Here is a 27733-nt window from a genome sequence, read left to right on the forward strand (position 1 = left end):
TGGTGTGAACTGATTTGGAGCTAAGATTCCATAGTAGAGATGTCAGCAATGATTATGATTATTTATTTGATTTAAGAAGGAGCAGTAGGACATTAAACACTAAAAAAACATCGACAGTTACTAAATCGAGAACACCTGAGTCTTAGCATGTCTTCCTAGGCGTAAAGTTCTTGCAACACAACGTAAAGACACTGGGAGGTTAACCTGACTCCCTGCTTTTTATCTGCTTCAAATTCCTTCACCTTGAAGAGCACCGACCCAAACAAACAAACAAACAAACAAAAAACCGCAATGTGGTTTGGAAATTCTCAACACCAAATTAAAAACAAACCAACACTGAAAGGGTAGGAAACTGTGTTCCTCTTGGGAAAACATTAGTCTCGCAGGTAACAGTAGCTAATGGCATGGACCCCAGGGATGGTTCTGTCCTGATTGGAAGACTCTGGGCAAATCAATCTGGTGTCTCAATGTCCTCTTCTGTGATTGGGGACAATGACCCGCCCTCTCTGATCGGTGTAGATAATAAATGAGATAATGGATGTTAACTGTCTGGTATAATGCTGGCTGCAATCAATGTTGACTTTTATAGTCAGACGTCCACAGCAAAGATGTAAAGCCGGCACGGTAAGCAGAAACGGGCCTGGCAAATCAGAAAATGAGATAGAATCAAAGAACAAAAGCTGTATTCAGTAAGGTTCTTGTCTTTACGCTTCAAGGTACAAAAATGTTCTTAAATGATGCAGTTGCCAGCGGGGGCATCATCCACCTGGGCCCTCGGGAGAGAAGGAGGTCGTCTGGTATATACTGCCTCGTCCAGCTTCCAACTCAGGAGCTGACACCACGGTGGCTGCTGGAAGCACCTTCCAATTTTCCAGTGTCTCTGCTTGCATCTCTTCTATCTTCTCTCTCTCTCTTGTTTTTAAAATTAATTTACTCTTTTCTTTCCTTCCCTATGACTTAAAAGGAGGAAGGGAGGCTGGAACACACCAATGAGAGGTGTTTGGACCTTGACACTCATCCCTTCCTGCCTCAACCTGGTCTCTAACGACGGCACAGTGAGACGTCTGGTTGGACGGGGCCTTGGTGCCCCCAAGGCAGTTGTGTTAGAGGTGAGGGTGGTGGCAAAGGGACCTCACAGGAGAAACACGGACGTCTAGGGCCTGCCTGCCAAGTCCTCCACTTACTAGTGACAGGCCCTGGTCTAAGCATCAACCTTCACAAGCCTCAGTCTTTGCATCTGTACGATGGGTATAAGAATACTGACTTCAAAAGGTGGTTGGAAGAATATACTGAACAATATATGTGACAGCACTTTATAAACTTCAACTTATTAGGGAAGAAAAAAGGCAATCACCATAGCAACACGGCCGGAAGAGGACTGCTCCACCAAGGAAACTAGGTCAACCACAACCAAAATGCCAAAGTCTGGTTTCACCACCAATGCCTGACCAGCGATTTATCACCAACTTGTCAAAACTTTGTTACCTATGAGTCGATGGATGCTTGTACAAAAATATGGAGGCTGATGGACAGAGTCAAGTCAAAAATAACTTTCAGTACCTCTAACTCTAATCATCCTGAATAAGCCAACGACAGCTACTAAAATTCCTTATTCTTCATTCTATGCTAGGCAACTATGTGTAAGGGGGCACTTTCCTTATCCACAAGCTAGACAGGTTTAGGCTCAAGAAACTTAAATCTGGGGAGACCAAAGTAGAACAGCATTCGCCCCTAGTGGAAAAAGGAGGCACGCCTCCAGTTCTTATTTCAACTCGCATACGGCAAAGTATCTGACAATCGGCAGGGAGGATGCTGAGAATCAATGGTGTCTTGCCTTGCTGTGCACTGTGCCTCTCTTGTGCCTCTTTATTTCTCATGGCCACTTGTGCCGCTACATGACTCTGTCCCTCTCAGTGGCTCTGGGTCTCGGCCACTAGCAGAAATTATTTCTAGCTGATCAGTAAATTACGGTGGTCATCATCATGGTGTGACCCCTCAGAGCAGTTTCCTGCATCTCCATTTCAGCGCACATGTCTCCATACACTTACCTTCAATTCTGTCGTCCCAACTTGAGGGGGCCTGGTCCTTCTCCCCCGGGACACGTGGACCCTCCTTCATTATGTCACCTGTGCTTTTTATTTATCTCTGTTCTGATCTATGTTCCCCCCTCTGTCCTTGACCTCACAGATAGGCAGTGAGTTCATTAGTTCGAGCCCCACTGTCCTGACAGGACACTGTCCTGACCAGGTGGTGAAGCCCCGGAATGATGACCCTGACATCTCCAACACCTGGTTTCCTTCACCTCCACTTTTCTCCGTATGAAATTCTGCCCGAGTCAGAAATTAGTTGATTCTGGTCTGTCACCAGAAAAAAGACATCAATTCCTGCAGCCGCTGATCACATGCACTTGGTAAACACACAACCGGCCCAAGACAAAAGGCGCTAGAGTTGGCCGCACCTTCCACAGGTGAAGTCCTCTACTTCTTTGGGAGGAACATGGCTATATTGCACAAGAATCCCTCAATCGAGTTAAAGTATCTACTACAACCCAAAAGAAAGAATAGCTCTGACAAAATCAAAACTTTACACAGAAGATCCCATCTTTGGCAGACAGACTCCACGATGGCCCCAGTGATGCCTGCCCTGCTGGAGTTCATGTCCCCGCCATCCATGTGTCTCGAGTGTGGGTGGGGCCTGTGACTTGCTTCTAACCAATGACATACAGCAACAGCGATTCCACTTTAATTGATTACGCAGGGTCCTAACTTCCATCTTGCTAGCAGATGCTCTCTGTAGACTCTCCTTGCTGGGTTCGATGACGCAAGCCGCTGTGCTGTAAGCTACGCTACAGAGAACCCCAGCCGACCAGGAGCTGAGGCAGCCTCAGGCCCACGGCCAGCAAGGAACTGAGGACCCCAGGCCAACTGCCCACAAAGAACTCAAGGGTGCCAACAGCCATGTGAGCTTGGAAATGGATCCATCCCCGGTCAAGTTTTCAGAGGAGGCCCCGACCCTGGCTGACACCTTGATGACAGCTTCATGAGAAACCCTGATGCAAAGGCCTCAGCTAAGCAGTGCCTTGATTCCTGACCCACAGAACCCAAGAGATAGCACGTGTGTTGGTCTGAACTTCTCCATTTGTGGTATTTTGTTATGTAGCGATAGATAATTCATTCACCATCTGAGCCCCAAATAAAGCTAAGACGGGTAAGCACGTTTACATTTCCACTTATTAAGAGACAACTGTTCACACTGGGAATTTACTAGTTTAAAAAGATGCTAATTTGGGCTTCCCTGGTGGCGCAGTGGTTGAGAGTCCGCCTGCCGATGCAGGGGACACGGGTTCGTGCCCCGGCCCGGGAAGATCCCACATGCCATGGAGCGGCTAGGCCCGTGAGCCATGGCCACTGAGCCTGTGCGTCCGGAGCCTGTGCTCCGCAACGGGAGAGGCCACAACAGTGAGAGGCCCGCGTACCACAAAAAAAAAAAAAAAAAAAAAAAAAGATGCTAATTTAATGAGCCATTATTTCCTCTCCCCGGGTTTCTTCTTTAAACCTTATTCCTTAGTTCCATGTGTTAAGATATCAGCAGAAGCCTGAACTTTTCTTTCCTCTTCCTAAACAGAATATAAATACTCAAAATTTCAAAACTTACATGTCTGGAATTCAAGCCCTTCCAACCCCAAGCTGAAGAACTTTAAGAAGCCTTAAAAAAAAAAAACCCACCTCCTTTTTTCTGGCGCCAGAGTTCTATGCAGTCTTTTTAGCTGCATATTCACATCCTCAGACCCATGAGCCAGTTTTTAGCTTCCTGCAAATAATCCTTTTCTACATTAAAAGTTTCAGTTATTAACAGCTTTGAAAAACTGCAAATCATTCTTACTTACATCTGGAAGTCTGTACAGCTTCATTGTTCTCTGCAAAGTCATATTTCTACTCAAGTGAGAAAATTTCACTTCTACCAATTTTCTGGGGTTTAGTGATCGATGCCAGTATCTGGAATACAATACAGATTTTAAGATCTAAGTGATTTCTAACTCTCCAAGTTTTTAAACTTTGTCTAAGCTCAGCTGTTATAGAAGCATTGAATGAACACTTATGTTGGGCCCAGCGCAGTGCTGGGTGCTAGGCCTCTTCCTATGCCATTATTTTTTCTGTCATTTTTGACCTCTAAAGGATGTCCCAGTTATGTTCCTTTGTTGTTTGTAACCGTCCATCTCTTTCAATAAAGAGAAATCTTAGAATTGCAGAAAGAATATTGATAATGCTCAGTCTGTAAGTATTGAATGAGCATCACAGATTCTAAGATGGCAAACCAAAACGTTTAAAAACATGAAAAAACTCTCAAGTTTAGTAGCCTTCACATTTATATAACGCACGCCAAAGAAGACAACTTTTTGAAAAACAAGCTTGAATTTCTTAAGTGTTTCTAGTTTAGGTACTCGGATAAATGATTATATTAAAATAACACCTGTGAAGTCTTAGTTATTCTGTTTATTTATGAATAAGTTAATAGGAGAGAGTCATTTTACAGTTTTGTCTTTTATACTCTGTTTTCCTGAAGTTTCATCTTATTTGAGTCAATATAAATAAGAGAGGGAGATAAACTCTTTCTGATGCTCTAGGAACAGGTGAGTCAAGTGACAATCTGATAAACAATTTTCTTACTAGATTAACCTTTGAAAGCTTGATAAGAGCAGATGAAGAAAGACAAACAGCTTTAGCCTTCTTATTACTCTTAGCAAACGAGTATGAAAAATGGGTTTTTCAGCTGATGTTTATCAAGCTTTTGGAGTAGTTCCTGATAGCACTGGTATAACACTGAGTGTTAGAGAAGGAAAGAAAGTCGTACTACAGGGCATCTCGAGATAACTGATGCCCTGGGTTTCCCAAGGCAGAGACTAGTCTTTCAAATGGAAGAGACACAGAAATGGAGATGCAGTACCATTAGTCTACACGTGACTGTGGGGTTTACTGCAAGAATACTGGGCTAGTGGTTCTGGGTTCGATCTCCATCTCTGCTACCCACCAACCGTATCATCATGGGTCAGCCGAAGTCCCTCTGGGTTACTCGGGTGGAGACTACGACTTGTAGCAACATGGCAGGGAGGCTCAAAGCGTTAGGTATAGGTGATATGCAAGATAAAAGGCGGGATGCTATTACCTGCATGTGGCCACTGGCTTCGGAAGAACCACTCCAGCAGTATAAACGGCCTGGAAAATCCCTTCCAGGTTCACTCTTCTGGTTATTTCTCGAATCAACACTGGGGCTACCCGTTTTGACCTCAATTTCTTATGAACACAAAGAAAGTTGATTTCGACCATCTTCTTCATGCTAAGAAATAAAGGTGTTGAAAATTAGAGCCACCGTAAGAGGAAAACATTTTCAAAAAACAAGACAACACCTATAACATTTCAAAGAATAAGAAACTGAAAGCCCTCCTTTAACACAATATTTAAGAAAAATATTCTACCTTTTAGATATTTCACAGATTCAGCTATTTTCCATACTCCCCCACCAAAATGATCAAAACTTCAGGCTGTGGAGATGCAAACCCTCTTGTTCTAAATAAATTTGAGAACTTTGGTCTCTTCTGAATTTTCAGTGTAGAAACTGGATCAGCTATGCCTCAAAGTTTCTATATCTGTTTTTCCTGTAATGTATACAATTACGACAATAACTGGGTCACCCAGATGCAGAATCTAATAGGACGTTGCTTTGGAGCATAATGCAATAACCAGGATCCCTGGGAAGTGCCTCGACCAGGCCAGAGCTGGTGCTTTTCTGAGTGACAATAAACCTTCTAGAGTTTCAAAGCCCGTCCTCTGCTCTGGTTCCAGATATGCAGGCATTTCATTTGGCACAAAATATTCCTTGAGATCAAATGTTTTTTAGCAGTAAATAAGCTCACCCAGTACAATGAAAGGTGAAGAGACCTATTATGCATTAGATCTTCACGTTTCGTAACTGTATCTTTGACTTTCTGGGCTGAAGACCCAGAGCATAAATGGAACAGACATATCCTGTGGATAGAAAGAGTTAAAAAGAATCCCTCGAGGGCTTCCCTGGTGGTGCAGTGGTTGAGAGTCTGCCTACCGATGCAGGGGACACGGGTTCGCGCCCCGGTCTGGGAAGATCCCACATGCCGCGGAGTGGCTGGGCCCGTGAGCCATGGCCGCTGAGCCTGCACGTCCGGAGCCTGTGCTCCGCGACGGGAGAGGCCACAACAGTGAGAGGCCCGCGTACCGCAAAAAAAAAAAAAAAAAAAAAAAGAATCCCTCGAGTAATTTTTTCCCCAGAGACAAATCTGAAATACCTATTTACAGTTTTGCTTTTTCTGCTACGGACATATATACATACCTGTGTGTGCGTGTATGAGATTGAGAGGCAGAGAGAGAAAAAGAGACAGAGAAAAATTCAGCTCTTTTTTTTTGGTCACTGTTCACAACCTGTTTTTTATGAATTATTTTTAACTTTATTTTTTAGAGCAGTTTTAGGTTCCCAGCAAAACGGAGCAGCAAGTACAGTTTCCATACACCTCTGCCCTCCCCACGCACACAACCTCCCTCATCATCAGCAGCCTGCATTGAGTCATTTCAAAAAGCCTATTCTAGGGGATTCCCTGGCGGTCCTGTGGTTAGGACTCCGCACTTCCACTGCAGGGGCCGCGGGTTCCATCCCTGGTTGGGGAACTAAGATCCCACATGCCCTGCGGCACGGCCAAAAACAAAAAGAAAAAGCCTATTCTAACCACAATTCTTGGAGAAGCAATGTATCAAAACTGACAAGCTTCACTATGTACCTGTCGTAGATCCGAATGTTCGCAGGAATGGCGCTGATGAACCCCACTAGTTTTTTGTTCGAAGACACCCTGACTCCACAGTGCCACTGGAGGAGCCAGCCTGGGGGACGCAGAGCCCTGAAGTCAGTGTGGGAAAGGGAAACAGGTGCGGTGAGTGTCCAGGAAAACAGGGACAGACAGAGACAGGCCGACCCCACCTCGCCCTGTCCCAGGCAAGCACACGTAACTGGCGAGACTCACCACAGCAGGAACTCGGGCGAATAGTCAAACCGGAACATGTTGTCGTCATCCTCCACGTAATTCTCATTCAGCAGGGTGTACAGCTCCCTGAGCTACGAGACCAAACAAGCGTCCTGCCTGTGATGCTTGGGACCAACGCAGAAGCAACCCACGCCAAGTCGGGGACCGAGGTCGAGGGTTTTACTCACCACTTCGGCGTTACCCAAATCTAAAGTGTCCCACATAAAACCCTGCGGCAGGGAATATGGTTCTTGACGCACGTTTTCTTTATCAGCTTCAATCGCGCCATGAGATGTTATTACTTCATCTGGGACGGGGAGGAGGGGATAAATAAAGACAAAAAGAGAGACGATTCAATTACAGAGTGTCCCGAGGATCCAAAATGGTCAGTTACAGGAAACAAAAGCGTGCTTAGGGCTCTTGAGCTCCACATAATCCTTAAAAGTACTGTATCGTTTCAGCTGCTGCCAGCGTGAAGCAGGGTGGTTACGCAGGGGGGAGGGTAACTGCTAGTGGACCAGTTACAGGGGAAATCCTCTGTCATCCACTGGCAAACTGGACATTACGAAACAATGGTGACTTCTCAGTCCGAACTCCTAGATTACAGATTAATCACAGCACAACTGCCGGCGACACAGGCTTGATATGACCGCCTTAGAGATGTTTTCTGTTTAACTGCTTTTTCAACAAATGGGGGCAAGGGCTGCAGTGACGTGACCCCTCCCAGCAAAATTCAAAATTCATCTCAGGACTGTTTACTTCTGTCTGGGCTGCTGGCAGCACAGTTCAAGCCATCAGTGTTTCCAGCGATTTCCACAAAGGCGCCCTTTCCCACTTCTTCCTCCGGAGCTTCCCAGTGAGGCTGGGATAAAATCCAGGCCCTTGACCGGGGCCACTGCTTGCCTGCCCACCGTCGACACATCTACCCAGCCCTGCCCTCAGGGCTTCAGGCCCACTGCCCTCCCTCGGACTGGGCCTCTGCCCAGAAGGCCTGTCCCCTGTCTTTCACATGGCTGGCCACTGGCATTTTTTCAGCTATAACCTTACACATAATGTCCTCACAGCATCCTCCCCGACTAAAGCTTCTTCCTACGTGGAGTATGTCCTCCCCGCCAGCCCACCATTTATCCTACTTTCCCACCACTGTTTCCCAGGTCTGCACCCCAGTGCCTGGCATTTAGTGGTAGACACCCAATAAATATCTGCTGAATAAATGAGCTTCAGGTACAGTTATTACCGTCACAGACCTTTTCACAGGGGGGAAGTCACAGGGTTTGTACCAGCCCCAAGGGGGTTCTTCTTCTCTATTTCCTAATCCCTAACTCTGCACGTTCACCTTATCTCCACTCCGCCAGCTCATGCCCAAGTGAATACCTCAGGCTCCAGGGTCAACCCTAGGAGCCAGATTCCCAGCTGTTCCCCTGGGGTTCCTTGGGAGTTGCTCAGGGCTTGGCTGATCCACACACCACCACCAGGGGCCCACCCCACGCAAGCAGCTCCAAGCAGCTGGGTGTGTTTGACTGAACTGGGACATGGCTCTGGAGAGAAAGGAAGAGGCAGCGTCTCCCTGACTTTCAAACGTTCTCCCCGACCTCAGGCTCCCTCTTCCGCCATTAACCTGGTGTTGCCTTAACTGAGGTATGTAAAGAACATTCTAGGAACCCGAGAACACGGCAGGGATTTAGGGGAGGGGCCGAAACGAGGTGAGCGGCAGGGCAATCTTCCCAGAGAGGTGTGCTGGGGTGAGGTGCCAGCTGGAAGAGAATTTTCTCCCCTGGCACTGACCCAAAAGCCCCCAGCAGAATTTAGCCAAACCCAATACATTCAGATCAATAAATCTACACCCCTGTAGCTAATGGTCACTCAACTCAATGTCATTTAAAATCCAGTAAATTCATTCTAGAGGGCCTTCCTCCACTACCAAATAATTTCTAGAGCCTGAAAGAAAAAAAATCAAGCAAAGATCATTGCTTTCTTCTTTCTTTCATGCTCTGAAGCTCATGATTTTGAAGCTGCTTGGCGTGGGCATGGGTGGAAAAGGAATGGTCACTTTTAAAAAGTTTGAAACCCATTATTTGAAGGCACAGAGAAGGACTGTTCCTTGCTTTATATTTGTTAAAACTGATTATGTGTACATAACCGGGCTAATAAGAGTTTGGGATGGCAATGAATACCTTCTATTATACAGATTTTGGAACTGGAACTATCAAGGAAGAAAAATATGGAAATAATATATGGAAATATGTATCTTCATATAAACATACGACAAAGCAGCAGGTTTAGCTTGTAATACATTGAAAAACATTTTTATGGCATTTATATCATCTTTTTTCTGGCATAATGTGAAAGAGTAACAATGAAATTATTAAGTTTCTTTATTAATTATTAAATTATTAATTTAATAATTATTAAATTATTAAGTTTACAGAAGCTTAAGTGGTAAAAGTTTAAGTGAAATGTGATGGAGCAAGCTGGGCACTGAGGGAAAGAGGCCTATTACAGATTTCTACATGACCCAGAGCACTTATGAAGGCCTTCACGGGGTGTCCCAATTCACTTATTATACTGGAACGTTATCACATTAATAATTAACAACATGGGTGAGTGTTCAGAATCCTATTGTTAAACAGAGCAAAATTTTCCATTTCAGTAAGATTTAATAGGGCAAATTTTCTGTGTCTTTTGGGATAACTGAGGTGTGAGATTGCTAAAAATTTATGCAGAAGAAAAACCACTCCATGAAGATCAGAACCAAAAAACTGGGGGTGGGCGAGACCCCTTTATATACATATATTTAATACACGAATGTTTGAAGTGTGGGGAAATTAGATTTTTTATAGGGACAGGAGTTAGATTAAAATTGTTGGCACTGAAAGCCAATGTCGCCACCCAACACTTATTTTAAGAAGAAAAATATGACTTTTGTATAAATTTCGAATCTGTGGTCTAAAACAAATCATATACGTGAAGTAAAGTCTCTTTTGTGCTTTTTTGTTTGTTGTTAACCCAGCTTTGTTTTGGGGGGGAAAAGGCAGAAAAGCTTACTTAGTTTGGGTACCGGCTGTGTGTCCCAAAACTGGTATCTGTGTTTGGCAGCCTCATCAATGTTCCTGGCGGGGCCCTGGCATGCGGATAACAGCTCCATTGCCCTCTGGATATCCTGCAACTTCTGCATTGGAATGGTGGGATTCTACAACAGCAAAGACACACAGACACAAAATATGAGGAAGCTGCCACTGCTCCCAAACCTGGGGCAGGTCCACGTGCACCTGCACTGGAGACTATACGGCGTTCGCTGGAGAAACGCACAATCCTCCTCTAAGCCTGGCCCTTGGGTTCAAGTATGCTAACGTATGAGAATATAAGCAAACGTATTAGGTTGAAGGCAACAACAGTCCTATGGCTTCAATGGAGCTCTGACAGTCTGGGAACTCTCAAGTAAACCGAACCACTCTCTGCTTCCATTTCCCACCCATCTGCAAAGGGTCCTCGGTCCTCACCATTAATTACTCATGTGGGCGGAGCAGCAGAGAGGGGCGCCGTGCGATGCAAATGTTACTCTCATACAGCAGCCGGTCAGACTCCAGCCTTGGCTTCATTGTTGGGGTTAATGCTGGGGGTGGGGGACGACAACGTGGGGGCAAGGGAAATAACTTCTAGAACGGAAACCAGGCAGACAAGGGAAATTTTAGTTCATAAAAAGAAAGAAAGAAATCTGAACGTAGTGCTGGGCTGGGAAGGAAGTTCATCAAGAAAGGACTCTCTAAGGATGCCTCCTCCTGGACCACACCCCGCCCTCGCCCAATCCTGAGGCTCCTCCAGAGGCCACGAGGATGAGCAGTTTCCTCTATGAACTCAGATCTTCTGCAACCATAAAAGCCTTTTCTCCCCAACCCAAGCGGTGGAAGCAACCTCCCTTTTTTTTTTTTTTTTTTTTTTTTTTTTCTTTTTGCGGTATGTGGGCCTCTCACTGTTGTGGCCTCTCCCGTTGCGGAGCACAGGCTCCGGATGCGCAGGCCCAGCGGCCATGGCTCACGGGCCCAGCCGCTCCGCGGCATATGGGATCCTCCCAGACCGGGGCACGAACCCGTATCCCCTGCATCGGCAGGCGGACTCTCAACCACTTGCGCCACCAGGGAGGCCCTCCCTTTTAAGTAATATATATCCTCAGTGTATAAAACTGACAATGCCTTTAAATACTAAAGTTCCTTCCGCAAAACCAATATTCCTGTCATCTCTGAAGATCCCACAGCTCTTTTTTTTTTTTTTTGGGGGGAGGGAAATCCCTCATGGAAAATGAGACTATAATTGAAATGAGCAAGTGCCATGTAGGACTGAATATGGAAATCAGTGAGGTTTTTTTCAACACGTGAAGTTATTGATTAGTTTTAGAATTTTGATGCCATACAAAGAATGCTCTTCACTGTGGGTTCAGAATTAGTTAGAAGGAGTCTCAGAGTCTTCAGTTTCCCTGTATGTCAACACCATGGGCACCAAGGAAAGGTACCATCGACCCTCAATGGTTTATTAACAGCAGCTCTGGACTTCTGTTCCGTTTTGACTCTGAAGTCTGTGGTCTGGAGCAAATCTTTGAATCTGGGAAGCTTGCTTGTTTGACCCAGTACAAAACAGGGTTTACTTAATACAGACCATCCTGTGGTGGCTTTACTCACTGGGTTCCCTTAAGATTCTTGTCCCTAAAATGATTCCAAGAAACAAAGTGCTGGAGTCTAACCAGAGGTAGGTTAAAGTCTTAATGTCTCCTCTTGGAAGTCTAACAGCATCACCCAGGACTGCCACAAATTCTGTAAGCCGTTCATCTTATATTTTGATTGAGGTCTGAATCATCAGGTTCATGTATATCAGTTACACATACTAATTTAACAAAATAATTTTGTTGTTCTAATTTACTGTATTTTTATATTTCTCTTGTTTGGGCCTCTTTTGAACCTCCCACACAAAAGTAACTGATTTCTAGCAAAATGAAATTTATATTCACTTGAACCGCCAACAGTGCAATCAACTAGGAGATCTGCAACTTACATAGGGTGAGAGCACAGCGTATTTCAGCTAGTAATGCTTGAACGTGCACCCGTTTATCTTAAAATAGGCCAAGTAGAACCCAGTCTTACAAAAATATACCTACAGTATCTGCACCGCATTTGCCATGGTAACCCTTCTTTCCTGCTATCTGAGTTAAATCCTCTAACAGGACTATATCAAACTCCAACCCTTTTGTGCAAACATGCATCAGCATCTTTGTTCCAAAGGAGCCAATGATGGTACCCCGTCTGCATGAAGAAGGCTTCAGAGTGGTTTCTGCCTTGGCAGGTTGACCAGCAGTCTTTACATGAAATCACCATTCATGAAATAGTCATATTCCAACGCTCACTATTAAATGCTTTCGTTTTTTATTGAAGTTAGGTTGATTCACAATATTATATTAGCTTCAGGTGTACAATATAGTGAGTCAATTTTATTTATTTATTTATTTATTTTTTGTGGTACGCGGGCCTCTCACTGCTGTGGCTTCTCCCGTTGCGGAGCACAGGCTCCGGACGTGCAGGCTCAGCGGCCATGGCTCACGGCCCAGCCGCTCCGCGGCATGTGGGATCCTCCCGGACTGGGTCACGAACCCGTGTCCCCTGCATCAGCAGGCAGACTCTCAACCACTGCACCACCAGGGAAGCCCCATGAGTCAATATCTTTATAGCTGACACTCAAAGTAGATTCAAGTAAGTACAACTTTCAAATCCATAGCGACAGAGCAGTAAGGAAAACTCAGCTATGATGTTCTTAAACCTATCCAATCACTACCAGAGCAGCACCACATGGGGTGTTTGGAAAGGTGAAAATGTGTACTGACCCCGCATTAGCCTCCCACTATCATATTCTGGTGTAAGAGTCAGACACGCCTCTTTTCCTCCATATCTGCTCCTTGGGAAATACTAAACACCAACTGTACTCTTTGCCCATTATTTTCCAATTTAATACCTTGGAAAAAATGTTCAAGTCCTTCATCACTAAGAAGTGTACAAGAACCCAAATATCATTTTATTTTGGTTCTTGAGCGTAGACCGCAATATTCTCTAAACTGAAGAATCTCTAAAGGTCACTGTAAATGACGGTGTTATGTAGAGCTGACATCAGTTTCAGGGAAAGGAGCCGCAGTTTTTAAAATGCAGTGAAAAGCCCACATTAAAACAATTTTGACTTAGTCTTTGTGAAAAAAGAAAAGACTTTCTCTACCATATCATGGTAGCAGTTCCTCCTGCCTTGCTTGTCTGTAGTTTCTTTTTCTTCTTTTTTTTTTAAAATTCCAACCACCCACTCATTTTATTTTTTAATTTTTAAAAATGTATTGAAGTATAGTTGATTTACAATGCTGTGTTAATTCCTGCTGTACAGCAAAGTGACTCAGTTACACATATATGTATTTTTTTCATATTCTTTTCCATTGTGGTTTGTCACAGGATATTGAATATAGTTTCCTGCGCTATACAGTAGGACTTTGTTGTTTATCCATCCTACATATACTAGTTTGCCTCTGCTAATCCCAAATTCCCATTCTGTAGTTTCTTATAAGTGACCAGAGGCAAGGGAAGGGTCCTAAATCACCAGGGGTACAGGGCTGGGCAGCAGCTGATGGTGATGACAGAAAGAATAAGGAGATGGTCACAACTGCGTGTAAATAACACCACATTTGTCTGCTGAAGCAATGACGAGAAATGGAAAAGATATCTTGCCAGCTTACGGTGCACCTTATATGAGTTACTTTGGAACTTATGTCTGTGGATAGACTATTTATTACCAGAGAAGCAAGTTGAAAAGCTAGTGAGAGAAACTGCACTTTCTTCTCACCCCACAAAGGCAATCAGGGAAAAATTGGGGCAAGGAATTTTCCTTCTCAGTGATTCCTGGTCCTTATGTGTAAAACAGGGAACAACGACAACAAAACTACCTGCAAGACTCATTCAACGCCGTAAGATGTAAAGTTTGTGCAAGAAAAAAACCTGAGATCCCACAAAACTGGCGTAACGGTAACAACTGCCATGTATACACTGTGCTTCACAGAGGAGGTCCCACCCCCCAGGGCCATGGACTGGTACCGGTCCGTGGCCTGTTAGGAATCGGGCTGCACAGCAGGAGGTGAGTGGCGCGCGAGTGAGAGAAGCTTCATCTGTATTTACAGCCGCTCCCCATCGCTCGCGTTACCGCCTGAGCTCCGCCTCCTGTCAGCGTTATGGTGAGTTGTATAATTATTTTATTATATATTACAATGTAATAATAATAGAAATCAAGTGCACAATAAATGTAATGCGCTTGAATCATCCCAAAACCATCCCCCCAGCCCTGGTTCGTGGAAAAACTGTCTTCCACGAAACCGGTCCCTGGTGCCGAAAAGGTTGGGGACCACTGCTTTACATGGTATAAAAACCACATTATAAAGATGGTCTGATTGTGACCTCATTAACAGCCTATGAGCTGGGGAGGAGGCATGTCCCCAAGTTGCAGATGAAATGAGCTTAAGGAGGGGCAGAGCCTGGCAAAGGCTCACAGCTTGAGAGCTTTGGGGCAGGACCGAGCTCCTGCCATGACACCACGCACTGCCCAACTTACTTGGAGCTACAACAATCAGATAACCTCTGCTTTGTTATACTTCTAACTCTACCCCTTTTCGCTGTGAGTTTCTGGCATCGAGGGCTCTGTTTCCTTGGGCCCAGCACATGAGGTCTCTGTTCACAGCCAGGATGATGGGTGGCCCCAGGGAAGTGGCGCCTGGCATCGGCATCTCCAGAAGCATACAAAGGTGCAGGGCCCGGCAGGACCACTTCTGGTTTGGTCCAAAATGGGTTACTTCCTACCCTTGGCAATAGAATTAAGAATGGCCACTGCAGACTGGTCCAAGGCAAAGCCAATGTGAGACTTAGCCATGGTTGTTCCTGCTGAAACCTGCTGCCAGATGGTGCTGTGCTATTCAGGTAATTAGACACCCAGAAAAATGAAAATGTGAATATCTTCTGAACAAAAGGGAATCAAATATTAAGCGTAACTACAAAACCCCCTCCCCAAAAAACCAGAAACAAAAACCTAACAAGGTTACCGTGAGACTTTCTTCTATGACTACAACCTATGTACTAATTCACTGAGAAAGGGGGGATGTGGGCAGAATACACACACACACAGAAGCCCAGCACGGACCTCTTAGTTTTCTGGGTGCCAACGTCAGTTCTGGGAAGGCTATAAATACCCTGCTGTGACCACACAGTACACAGTCACGGCAACACCTTAACTACACCTCTGACCCAACAGGGCACTCGCTTAAGCTGCCCGGACCCGCTTTCACACGCATGGGACACCATGGAGGTTAAAATAAAACATGGTTCTCACTTTTGAAGGCGGCTGAATTTTAATCTCCTGGGAATCAGACGCCGAGTCTGACTTGGTGCCTCCGGAATTCGGTTTCTCCTTTTTTCTCTTCTGTTTCTTCTTTTTCTTTTTGGCACCCAAATCACCTCCAGGACTTCTGTTAGGAAATTCACAGGGTTTGTAAAAACAAAAACAGGTCATTATGTAAAATCTGAATTGCATGAAATTAATCATTTAGGAAAAACACATGTTATACAAAGGAGGGAAAAACTACGTTAGGATGTGCAATATTCTGATTGATAAAAATATATATATTTTCTGATGACCAAAATATATATTTTTCATCTATATTTGGTCTTGATCCATGGTTCCTGGGTCACAGCTTCCAAAACCCTTGGAGTTTCCTAAGACTAGAACTTCAAGGTTCCCCTTATGTCATGTTAAGGAGGTCACTTCTGGAAGCACCTAAGGATGGGGGCAGGTCACCAGGGGAGCCAACCCTGTGATTAGAGGGTTGGAATTTTCAATCCCACCTCCCTGACCTCCGGGAGGGTAGAGGGGCTGGAGGTTGACTCAAACACCAATGGCCAATGATGTAACCAATCATGCCTATGTAAGGAAGTCTCCATAAAAACCCAAAAGGATGGGGGTTCAGAGAGCTTCCAGGTTGGTGATTTCTCTCCATGTGGAGATTTGGGGACAGTGGCACCTGGAGAGGACATGGAAGCTCTGCGCCCCTTCCCCACACCTTGCCCTGTGCATCTCTTCCATCTGGCTGTTCCTGAGTTACATCCTTTTACAATAAACAGGTGATCTAGAAAGTAAATGTTTCTCTGAGTTCTGTGAGCTGCTCTAACAAATTGACCGAATCTAAGGAGGGGGTCTTAGGAACCTCCAATCTGGAGCCCAGTCAGAAGCACATGTGATACCCTGGGTTTACGCCTTGGAGGGGTCGGGGGGGACAGTGTCGTGGGACTGAGCCCCTAACCTGTGGGATCCGATGCTGTCTGTGTGTAGACGGTGTCAGAACCGAGATGAATGTCAGGACACCCCGCTGGCGTCTGAGAATTGCTTGGTGCTGTGTGGGAACCCTCCACTCCTACCTCCCCACTGGAACTGGGTCCAGGAACCCAGAAGAACATTAGTCTACGCTCAGTCATCCTGCAGGGTGCTTAGATGTCATTGAAGCAGGAAAACTGTAGCAATAAACTCTATTTTATCACCAAAGTCAAATAGCTTTCACAGGTATCACTGCTCCACTAACTTACTTTTAAATCAGCTTTTCCAGGGAGAGATACATGTCATAAAATATTCCATTATAAACATCTCTTGGGCACAACAAACCACTAATCTTGACACAAGAGAACCAAAGAAAGGGCATCTCTGCAGGGGGTGGCACTTTTCCTGATAAAGACTTTTATTAGAAGGATTAACAATAAAAAAAACTCTACAAGAGAAAAAAAAGTTCACTGGTAAAACATTTCTGTTTGGAACCCTTGTCATATTAGAGCTGTAATCTTCTGAAACAGAAAAAGAGACACAAGGAGATTTAAAATTTCCCTTTCTTTGGGCCTACTCTCCCACAGTATTCCCAGAGGGTAAATTCAAATTTTGAGTCAGAGATTATTATTGCATTATCCCCTGATGCAGGGAAAAGTGATGGAAATAAGCAATTCTGTTCTATTGTTCTTTTTTTTTTTTTTTTTTTTTTGCGGTACACAGGTCTCTCACTGTTGTGGCCTCTCCCGTTGTGGAGCACAGGCTCCGGACGCACAGGCTCAGCGGCCATGGCTCACAGGCCCAGCCGCTCCACGGCACGTGGGACCTTCCCAGACCGGGGCACGAACCCGTGTCCCCTGCATCGGCAGGCGGACTCTCAACCACTGCGCCACCAGTGAAGCCCCCTGTACTATTGTTCTTAATTAGCTCTATCTGTTCCTATTTTCTTTCTTGAATTTTTACCTAATTATCAAATACATATTCATTATATAAGACACAAATGTCATTAATTAACAGCCTTATAACAGGGTCCCTGAAAGGCAGCCAATAGTTCGTCCGGTATAAATTCTTCTAAAATAGTCTTTCTTCTCTAAGCATGCCTTCGTTTTTACTACGAGTAAGTTTTCAACAAAAACTGAATCTTAAACACACTATTTTGAAACTTGGCTCTTTTTCTCCTTCCACTTAACATATGTGTCTTGGATTTCTTTCTTTCCATGTCAGGATATATTGAGCTACCTCATTTCTTTTTAGCAACTGGGTAGCATTCCATTGTGTCAGTATATCATATTTTATGTAACCATTCCTATATAAAATATGCTGCTGCAAAAAAATATTCTGGTTCTTACATCTTTGTGCATTCATGCTAGCATGTCCAGAGGTGGAAATGTGAGGTCAAAGGGCATGCACATTTTTAGTTTTAGTAGATAGTTAAGCCTGCTTTACTAAATACTATTCTAGTTTCCACTATACCAACAGTAAATCAGTTTCTGGTTCTGAATACAAGGAGCTTGGAAGTCACCACTCCATCCCAGCAGACTGAAAAATCAACAGTTCTTCTGAGAGCCCTAAGGGAGGGAGGCAAGGACACAGGACAAACTGCTGCCCCCAAGATTGGAGAGACGGCTTCTGGGAGCAGAGATTCACGCGTAGAAACCTCCATGGGAGCCAGCGCTCAGGCAGGAACCCCTGGACCGCAATTCACAGAGCCCTGGAGGCTACATGTGGACAAGACCCAGAGTTACGAGCCCAGTCACAGGGGTCTCCCATGCTTTTGTGAGTTTTACCCCCAGGAGCGCAGTCAGGTTCCCACAGTAGAGAGTAGAGAAAAATCCCCTCGTGCTTCTGGTAGAGGGAGGGGAAGAGGAATCATTTCTGAAATAGGCCAGACGTTCTGTGCTTCTTAACAAGGCCTGTCCTCAGCAGAAACTAGTCAACCAGAGCCTAAGCAGCTGGGCTATGGTCAGAGCTTAACTAATCTGGGGAAAAGAAATACCTGGCTCCAGCCCCCGTTAGCCATCCTGTTCACATTTGTGAGCTCACGGTCCAGAGGCACAGGCTCACGAAAAGACTGAGGCCGGATCACAGGACCCTGCAATGCCTCCCGCCCCACACGCCTCACCACCGCATGACCAAAGGCCTACTTACAGCAGTTCCTTTCACCCAGGACATCATGTCTGGCTATCAAGAAAAAACTACAAGGCATTCCAAAAGGCCAAAAACGTGGTTGGAAAAGATACAGCAAGCATCAGAGCCAGACGTGGCAGGGACTGTGGAATGAGCAGGCCTGGGATTCGAAACAACTATGACTAATATGCTAAGGGCTCAAATGGACAAAGTAGACAGCACGTGAGAACAGACGGGCGATGTAAGCAGAGATGGAAATCCTAAGAAAGAACCAAGAAGAATCAAAAACGCTGCAACAGAAATGAAGAATGTCTTTGATGGGCTTATTGGTGGACTGGATGTGGCTGAGGAATGAATCTCTGAGCTTGAGGATACAGCAGTGGAAACCTCAGAGACCCCCCTAAACCTGAAAAGCAAAGAGAACAAAGACGGAAAAAAACAGAAGAGAACATCCGAGGACTGTGGGAAAACTACAGAGAGTATAAGATACGTATAATGGGAGAACCAGAAGGAGAAGAGAGGAAGAAATGGAAGAAATACTTGAAACAATAATGATTGGTGCTAACCCACAGGTCCAAGAAGCTCAGAGAACACCAAACAGGATGTGTGCCCAACATGCCCCAAAAATGGCACCTTGGCGAATCGTTTTCAAACTACAGAAAATCAAAGCTGAAAGGATCCAGAGAGGAAAAATTACCTTACCTGTAGAAGAACGAAGGACCAAACAGTAAATGAGAACAGCAATTTCCCTACATCTTTGCCAGCACTGAAATATAACCATTCTTTCTCATACCTGACAATCTGAAAGGTAGAAAAAAATTTCACTGTAGATTTAATGTTCCTTTAGTTAACTAGGGGTGAGGCTACATATCTTTTTTTAAAAATAAATTTGTTTATTTTATTTATTTATTTTTGGCTGCGTTGGGTCTTTGTTGCTGTGCGTGGGCTTTCTCTAGTTGTGTGAGCCAGGGCTACTCTTCACTGCAGTGCAAGGGCTTCTCACTGCAGTGGCTTCTCTTGTTGCGGAGCACAGGCTCTAGGCGCGCAGGCTTCAGTAGTTGTGGCACGTAGGCTCAGTAGTTGTGGCTCGTGGGCTCTAGAGCGCAGGCTCAGCAGTTGTGGTGCACGGGCTTAGTTGCTCCGCGGCATGTGGGATCTTTCCGGACCAGGGATTGAACCCGTGTCCCCGGCATTGGCAGGCAGATTCTCAACCACTGTGCCACCAGGGAAGCCCTACATATCTTTTTATATGTTTACAGACCATTTATATTTTTCCACGAATAGCTCATTCATATTCTTTTTCCATTAGCCATCTTAAAAAACAATGATTTGTAGGTGCCCTTTATAAAAGCATGGATAGAACTTGTCATTTATTAAGAATTTTTACTTTGGGCACTTTAATCTCATTTAATCCTCACAACAGCCCTATGAGAGATACTACCCTCTGCTTATATTCCATTGCCTAGTTTGTTGTCTGTTGTTTAGACTGTAAATACTTTACACAGTCTAGTTTTCAGCATTCCACTTAATTTATGGTATTTTTTCCTGTTACAGACACTTATAAATTTTATGGGGTCTAATATTTAAAATTTTTCCCTTGTGGCTTTTTGGCTTTTAAATCTTGCTTAGAAAGTCTTCCCAATTCCAAAATTACAGAAGTATCCTTCTGTAACTTTTTCTCTTTTACCTTTTGACTTCTGGGGGAAAATATTTAGCTTTCTAATTCATTTGGAATAAAGTGCGTAGAATGTGAAGTCCTGTATTCCTACTTTTCAAAAATACGTTTCAAATACAAGAAAGCCCCATTATAACATAGCTTGTTATTATTACAGGGGTCACACTGTAGCGCCCAAAGACTAACAAGCAGATATAATAAGAGAGGCGGAAGTGCCTACGCATTGCATACAATTGCATGGCAAGGTCTTGTTGCCAGACGTCGCTCCAGGTGCAAGCAGTTTCGAAACATGTCTGCCAATTCTTTGATGCTTCTTCCATCGAGAGGTAGGGGTCTCTTTCCCTCCTCTTGAGTCTGGGCAGGCTTGTCACTTGCTCGTAATGCAGTGTAAGTGACACTACATGACTTCTGAGACTAGGTCACAAAAGACCACGCACTTTGCACATGGCTTCCTTGGGATGCTCAAGCCTGGGGGCAGCCAGGAGCCACATAAGAGGTCTGACTGCGCTGAGACCACCCACCACAGCCACGGGAGGGAGCCCTCATGAATGCCCAGCATGGTCAAGTCTGCAGAAGACTCCAGCCCAAGGCAACATCTGTCTATAAGTGCATAAGAGACCCTCAATAAGGAACTGCCTTTCCCAGCCTCCTCACCCACCGGATCTGCAAGCCTGATAAAGCAACGTTGTTTTGTGTCACCAGGCCTGTAATGGTGTTGCATGCAGCAATAAAAACTCAGCCGGATACGTGGGGTGTGAAAGTGGAGGGCTGCTGTAAACCCGAAACACACGGCCCTGGCTTTCAGACCAGGTGGATAGAGCCTGTGGCGTCTGTAAGCAGAAGCCTGATGGTCTCAAGGAGGCTGGTGGTGAGGGCTTGGGAAAATAAAGGAAATGATATGGGAAGATCAACGGAAGGGGACCCTCGTTATGTAGTAGAGGAATGTTTATAAAACTGCTGCCAGAGATAACGTGGGAAATAGAAAATGGACGTAATGAGCATGAAAATCTAAAACGATTTCTGGGCAGAAGGTTGAAATCGTGCTGGCTTCTCCCAGCTGTCTATAAGAAAATGAGAGCAGAGAGAGATTAACTCAAGAATGAGCTTCTCTTCACCAGGATTCAGGGAATATTCCAGAAGCAATTGCTTCTTATCGCACTGTTCTGAAGCTTCAACCTGATTTTCCTGACGCTTATTGTAATTTGGCTCATTGCCTGCAGGTTGTCTGTGATTGGACAGACTATGATGAGCGAATGAAGAAGTTGGTCAGCATTGTGGCTGACCAGTTGGAAAAAAAAAAAAAAAAAAAAAAAGAATGAGCTTCTCGGGGCTTCCCTGGTGGCGCAGTGGTTGAGAGTCCGCCTGCCGATGCAGGGGACATGAGTTCATGCCCCGGTCCAGGAAGATTCCACATGCCGCGGAGCGGCTGGGCCTGTGAGCGGTGGCCCCTGAGCCTGTGCGTCCGGAGCCTGTGCTCCGCAACGGGAGAGGCCACAGCAGTGAGAGGCCTGCGTACTGCAAAAAAAAAAAAAAAAAAAAAAAGGATGAGCTTCTCAGCAGTTGAGAGGAAGTTAGAGAATACATGAACCCAGGCAGGACTTGCTAGACTCAAAATTAAACTGTCCCTCATCCCCAGCGTCCCCAGAAGGCAAAGGCTGTACATATTAAGAAATGGTCTCAGGACAGAAAGTCAAACCTGGAACGGAGCTGTGGTTAGGACCTCAGAAAATCCAAGGTGGTGTTCTATAGACCATTTCAAACAGACAAAACACCCTCTCAGTTTCTGAAGGATGTGCCTCTTCTATTCTGTCTCTAAACAGTACAGCTTCTAAATCTTGCAGACATTCAACCTCACATAAAGACCAAGGTAGAGAAAAGCTTATCTTGAAGAAGAGATTGGTGGGTGTGGCTTTAGTGCAGTACAGTGGATTAGACCAGGGGTCCCCAACCCCCAGGCAGCAGACTGGTACCCGTCTGCAGCCTGTTGGGAATTGGGCCACACAGCTAGAGGTGAACAGTGGGTGAGAGAGCAAAGCTTCATCTGCCGCTCCCCATCGCTTGCATTACCGTCTGACCCATCCCCACACCCCTCCCCGTCCATGGAAAAACTGTTTTCCATGAAACTGGTCCATGGTGCCAAAAAGGTTGGGGACTGCTGGATTATACATTGAAACAGGAAGTCCAGTACATTTTTTAAAGAATTACACCAGCTTGAAAGAGAGCAGCACAGAATGCAAAGAGGCCTTTGGACCCTCAGCCTTTTACAGGCAGGAAGCAGACAGAAGGTCACTCACTCAGATGCAAAGTCATCTTTTCTTTTGGAAGGAGGATTTAAAGGGCAGAACCCAGAGCCCAGGGACAGAGGCCAGAGCCATGGAGAGCAGCTCCTGAAGATTAGGGCTGAGCTCAAACCAAGGGACTGGCGACAGGCTCCCGGTTGGATTTCAGAACTGCTATGGACCACTGGCTGTGCTGTGCTGCTTCCCCCTTTTTGAATGGAAACAGCACCGTGGCTCCCCTACACCTGTCCACCCTTCCACAATGGGCGTGTGGGGAGCAGACAACATACCTGCTCAGGTCACAGGTATTGAGATGGACTCTGAGGGCCCTCATCCACCTAGACTGGTTTGATGATGAGATCCTGCACTTCAAGCCTGAGCCTCATATATAAGCCAAAACACAATAGGATTTGTGGGAGAGCCTCAGGGAGAGTAAATGTATTCTACTTGGGGGAGGATGTGCATACTTTTAATGGCCAGAAGATGGACTGTGGTAGTTTTCAATACGTCCTCCAATTGTTTGGAGACTCCTTCCAATGAACGATGGAATCTAGCTCCCCTCCCCTTGAAGGTGGATGGGCCTGTGACTCACAACCAATCATTCACAACAAATGTGTCAATATAGGACTTCCCAGTCTAGGTGAGAAGCTCCCACCCACTTCTAGAGATGCGCATGCTGGTGAGGCCACGTGGGTGGGCTCTAGTCAACAGCCAGCGTGGACGGACAGTCAGGTGAGTGAGCCCCCCTGGGCGTCCACTGCAGGGGAGCCTTCAGCTGACTGCAGCTTCAGCTGAAATCTGACTGTGACCCCATGAGACCCCCAGCCAGAACTCCCTCCAGCCATGCCCTTTCCAAATTCCTAACCCACAGAATCTGTGAGCCTAATAAAATGGTTGCTGGCTTATTAAACAGCAAGTTACTGGAACATAAAGATACAGCAATGAACAAGGCAACATCCTGCCCTATGGAGCATATATTCTTTTTTTTTTTTTTTTTTTTTGCGGTACACGGGCCTCTCACTGTTGTGGCCTCTCCCGTTGCGGAGCACAGGCTCCGGACGCGCAGGCTCAGCGGCCATGGCTCACGGGCCCAACCGCTCCACAGCATGTGGGATCTTCCCGGACTGGGGCACGAACCCATGTCCCCTGCATCGGCAGGCGGACTCTCAACCACTGCGCCACCAGGGAAGCCCCTGGAGCATATATTCTTAAGGCAACAGACAACACACAGATGGGAGGCTTATGGGAAATTAAACGAGGCGGAGCCTGCACAGTGTGTAGCTTAGTGTCTGGCATGGAGTAAGCCGTTCAATAACTGATAGGTACTGTTATTATTACACATTTAGGCATGTTGTTTCCTCTGCCAGGACACCCTTCTCTCCTTCATTTCCTGGCAGATTGCTTTTTGTTCAAGATTTAGGCCAAGACAATAGACACATGAAAGGATACTCCACATTGCTAATTATTAGAGAAATGCAAATCAAAACTACAATGAGGTATCACCTCACACCGGTCAGAATGGCCATCATCACAAAATCTACAAACAATAAATGCTGGAGAGGGGGCTTCCCTGGTGGCGCAGTGGTTGAGAGTCCGCCTGCCAATGCAGGGGACACGGGTTCGTGCCCCGGTCTGGGAAGATCCCACATGCTGCGGAGCAGCTGGGCCCGTGAGCCGTGGACACTGAGCCTGCGCGTCCGGAGCCTGTGCTCCGCAACGAGAGAGGCCACAACAGTGAGAGGCCCGCGTACCACAAAAAAATAAAATAAAATAAAAATAAATAAATAAATAAAAATAAATGCTGGAGAGGGTGTGGAGCAAAGGGAACCCTCCTACACTGTTGGTAGGAATGTAAGTTGGTGCAGCCACTGTGAAAAACAGTATGGAGGTTCCTCAGAAAAATAAAAATAGAGTTGCCATATGATCCAGCAATACCACTCCTGGGCATATATCCAGACAAAACGATAATTCAAAAAAGATACACGCATCCGCTACGCTCACAGCAGCACTATTCACAATAGCCAATATGTAGAAACAACGTAAATGTCCATCGACAGATGAATAAAGAAGATGTGGTATTCCATATATACAGTGGAGTACTACTCAGCCATAAAAAAGAATTAAATAAAGCCATTTGCAGCAACATGAATGGATCTAAAGATTATCATACTAAGTGAAGTAAGTCAGAAAGAGAAAGACAAATACCATATGATATCACTTATATGTGTAATCTCAAATATGACACAAATGAACCTACCTATGAAACAGAAACAGAATCACGGACATAGAGAACAGACACGTGGTTGCCAAGGGGGAGGGGGTTGGAGGAGGGATGCAGTGGGAGGTTGGGATTAGCAGATGTGAGCTTTTATATGTAGAATGGATAAACAACAAGGTCCTACTGTATAGCACAGGGAACTACATCCAATCTCCTGGGATAAACCATAATGGAAAAGGAAAAAAAAAGAATGTATATGTATATATGTATAACTGAATCACTTTGTTGTATAGCAGAAATTCACACAAGGTTGTAAATCCACTATACTTCAAAAAAAAAAAGATTTAGCGTAAGGTAGATAGATAGTGGGAAGCAGCCGCATAGCACAGGGAGATCAGCTCGGTGCTTTGTGACTGCCTGGAGGGGTGGGATAGGGAGGGTGGGAGGGAGACGCAAAAGGGAGGGCATATGGGAACATATGTATATGTATAACTGATTAAATTTGTTATAAAGCAAAAAATAAAAAGAAAAAAGAACAAAAAAATAAAAATAAATAAATAAATAAATAAGATTTAGGCCAAGAATCACCTCTTCTGAGAACCCTTCTTGCTCCTTTCTAACCTGAAGTAGATGCTCCTAACTCAATGACCCCTCTGCCCTCTGAGTATCCTCCCATCTAGCACACTCAAAACCCAGTGCTCTTACCTCTTTCCCCACTAGAGTGTAAGCTGCCTAAGAACAGAAGGTCTTCCATTTCTTTAAAAAACGTGTAAAATAATAGAGAAAATATACATTGGTCTTTGACCCCAGTCCCTGGCACAGAGTTCCTAAAACCCTGGGAATTTCCTGGGAGCGAGCAGTGTCTTTTGTTCCAATGAGGTGCCTCTGCGTGGGCTCCTGGATGGTCACCACAAAGACCAAGCCATGATCAGAAGCTTGAAATTTTCAGCTCCGTCCCCAGTTCTCCAGAGAGGGGAGAGGGGCCTGAAATGGAGTTAATGATCGATCATAAGCCTTCACAGAAGTCCCCAGAAGTGCAGGGTTCAGAGACCTTCCAGGTTGGTGAACACGTGGAGGTGTCGGGAGGGTGGTGCCCGGACAGGGCATGGACACCCATCCCCCGCACTCCTCACCCATCTGGGTGTTCATCTCCATCCTTTACCATGTTCTTTCACAATCAACTGGTGAGCAGTAAAAAGTGTTTTCCTGAGTCCTGTGGATTCAAATTAATCGAATCCGAGGAGGGGTTCTTAGGAAACTCCAATTTGTAGCTGGTCGGTCAGAAGCACAGGTGACAACCTGGACTTAGCATTGGCATCTGAAGTGGGGAGGGGGCAGTCTGGCGGGACTGAGCCCTCAACCTGTGGGATCTGACGCCGCCTCCAGGCAGACAGTGTCAGAATCGAGTTATATGGTAGGACCCCGGCCCGTGCTCGCGCTGCAGGAATGCTCGGTGTGGGGAGGCCCCGACGCCTGGTGTCCGAAGCACTGAGGGTGACAGCAGTGACCGTCAGGAGGACGCAGGAGGACTGGGGTTTTCCTGCTCAGGTGAACACTGTCTGTGCGCTGTGCTCAGCCATATTTCTTTTTCTTTTTTTTTTTTTTTAAATGTTGAGCCTTCTTTTAATTTATTTATTTTTATTTTTGGCTGTGTTGGGTCTCCATTTCTGTGCGAGGGCTTTCTCAAGTTGTGGCAAGTGGGGGCCACTCTTCATCGCGGTGCGCGGGCCTCTCACTATCGTGGCCTCTCTTGTTGCGGAGCACAGGCTCCAGACGCGCAGGCTCAGTGGCCATGGCTCACGGGCCCAGCCGCTCCGTGGCATGTGGGATCTTCCCAGACCAGGGCTCGAACCCGTGTCCCCTGCATCGGCAGGCAGATTCTCAACCACTGCACCACCAGGGAAGCCCGCTCACCGATATTTCTGAATTCCCCTCCTGTGGACATTCCAGAGGATGACGCATACACTCCGCATCCCACCCACCCCCGCCAAGTGAGAAAGGTAGGCCCGAGCAGGCTGAGCCAATGGAAGTTGAGGAGATGGAACAGGTGCTGCTCCCAGGTGAGAGCACGTGAGGGCTGCCACACCTTCTTCTTTGCTGACTTCCCCTCCCAGCAAGCCCCAGAGGCTTGTCAAGATGACGCATCAGGAGGGGATGGGCCTCCTTCAGCTGAGGCCCGAGAGGCCTCTGAGGAGTCGAGGTCCCCACGTGCTGCATGTAGTGCTGGGGGAGACCAAGTTTTGCTGACTTAACGTGACAGAGTTGTGGGCTTGGTCTTTACCACTTAGAGGATCCCAAGGGCCAGCCTCATCACCCAAAATCTAGGTCACAGACAGACTCTTCTTTCTGGCAGTTATTCATGTATTAAAATCAGAAAACTTCCTGAGTTTAAAGTAATTCATTCCTCTGTAGAGTCAAAGCATGAAAGCCATGTTCAATAGTGAGAAAAAGTGTTTAAAAGACAAGCGCATGAGCTATAAATTCGTGTTTCCCTGTTCTCCCTAATCCTGGAATAGAAACTAGTGCTCATTTTTGGAGATACGAGAAGACCCCGCCAAGTGGCACCCTCGTGGTCTAAAAACAGTAATGCGTTCCCACCCCAAAATGAGCAGTTTGTTTCCATCAGTAGAATCAAATCTGTACTATGTATTGTGATGTTTATGTTTAAAATCATCTAGTAGTTAAGGACTTCCATAAATATCTGACTAGCAATTGGGCTTAAACAAACATATCACAGCCAGATACCAGAGCTAGAAATATGCCATGGATAGTATGGTTTTGTACACTCTCTGATTTGGGAGTCTGACTATTTTGGGTTTTCCTCCCCCAGTGTTCCCAGGGTTGGCACCTCATAAAGTGGTGAACTTGCTGTGCTGTGCTTATGTGATTTATGTGCGCATTCGTGTCAGTGTGTGCAGGGTACAGAAGAAAGCTATTCCTATGTGTATCCCTGAGATCGCTCATGTTTTAATGCCTGATACTAGTAGATTTTTATAACAAATGTTTGTTGAATGAATGAATAA

The 27733-nt window shown here is 45.6% G+C and overlaps 1 protein-coding gene across 2 annotated transcripts in view; it reads right to left on the minus strand.

Annotated features, from left to right (window-relative positions):
- The window catches only part of NMT2 (N-myristoyltransferase 2), a 62064-nt gene that overhangs the window by 15085 nt on the left and 19246 nt on the right, over nt 1–27733 (minus strand). For both annotated transcript variants that reach the window (XM_060097777.1, XM_060097778.1), the window contains exons 2-8: nt 15434–15569; nt 10088–10232; nt 7231–7349; nt 7043–7134; nt 6803–6919; nt 5164–5334; nt 3887–3995 (exon numbers count right to left, since the gene is read on the minus strand). In XM_060097777.1, the coding sequence (XP_059953760.1) occupies nt 3887–3995; nt 5164–5334; nt 6803–6919; nt 7043–7134; nt 7231–7349; nt 10088–10232; nt 15434–15569 (889 nt within the window). The remainder of the gene's footprint in view (nt 1–3886; nt 3996–5163; nt 5335–6802; nt 6920–7042; nt 7135–7230; nt 7350–10087; nt 10233–15433; nt 15570–27733) is intronic.

The sequence above is a fragment of the Mesoplodon densirostris genome, chromosome 4, assembly GCF_025265405.1.
Source record: "Mesoplodon densirostris isolate mMesDen1 chromosome 4, mMesDen1 primary haplotype, whole genome shotgun sequence".
Lineage (NCBI taxonomy): Eukaryota > Metazoa > Chordata > Mammalia > Artiodactyla > Ziphiidae > Mesoplodon > Mesoplodon densirostris.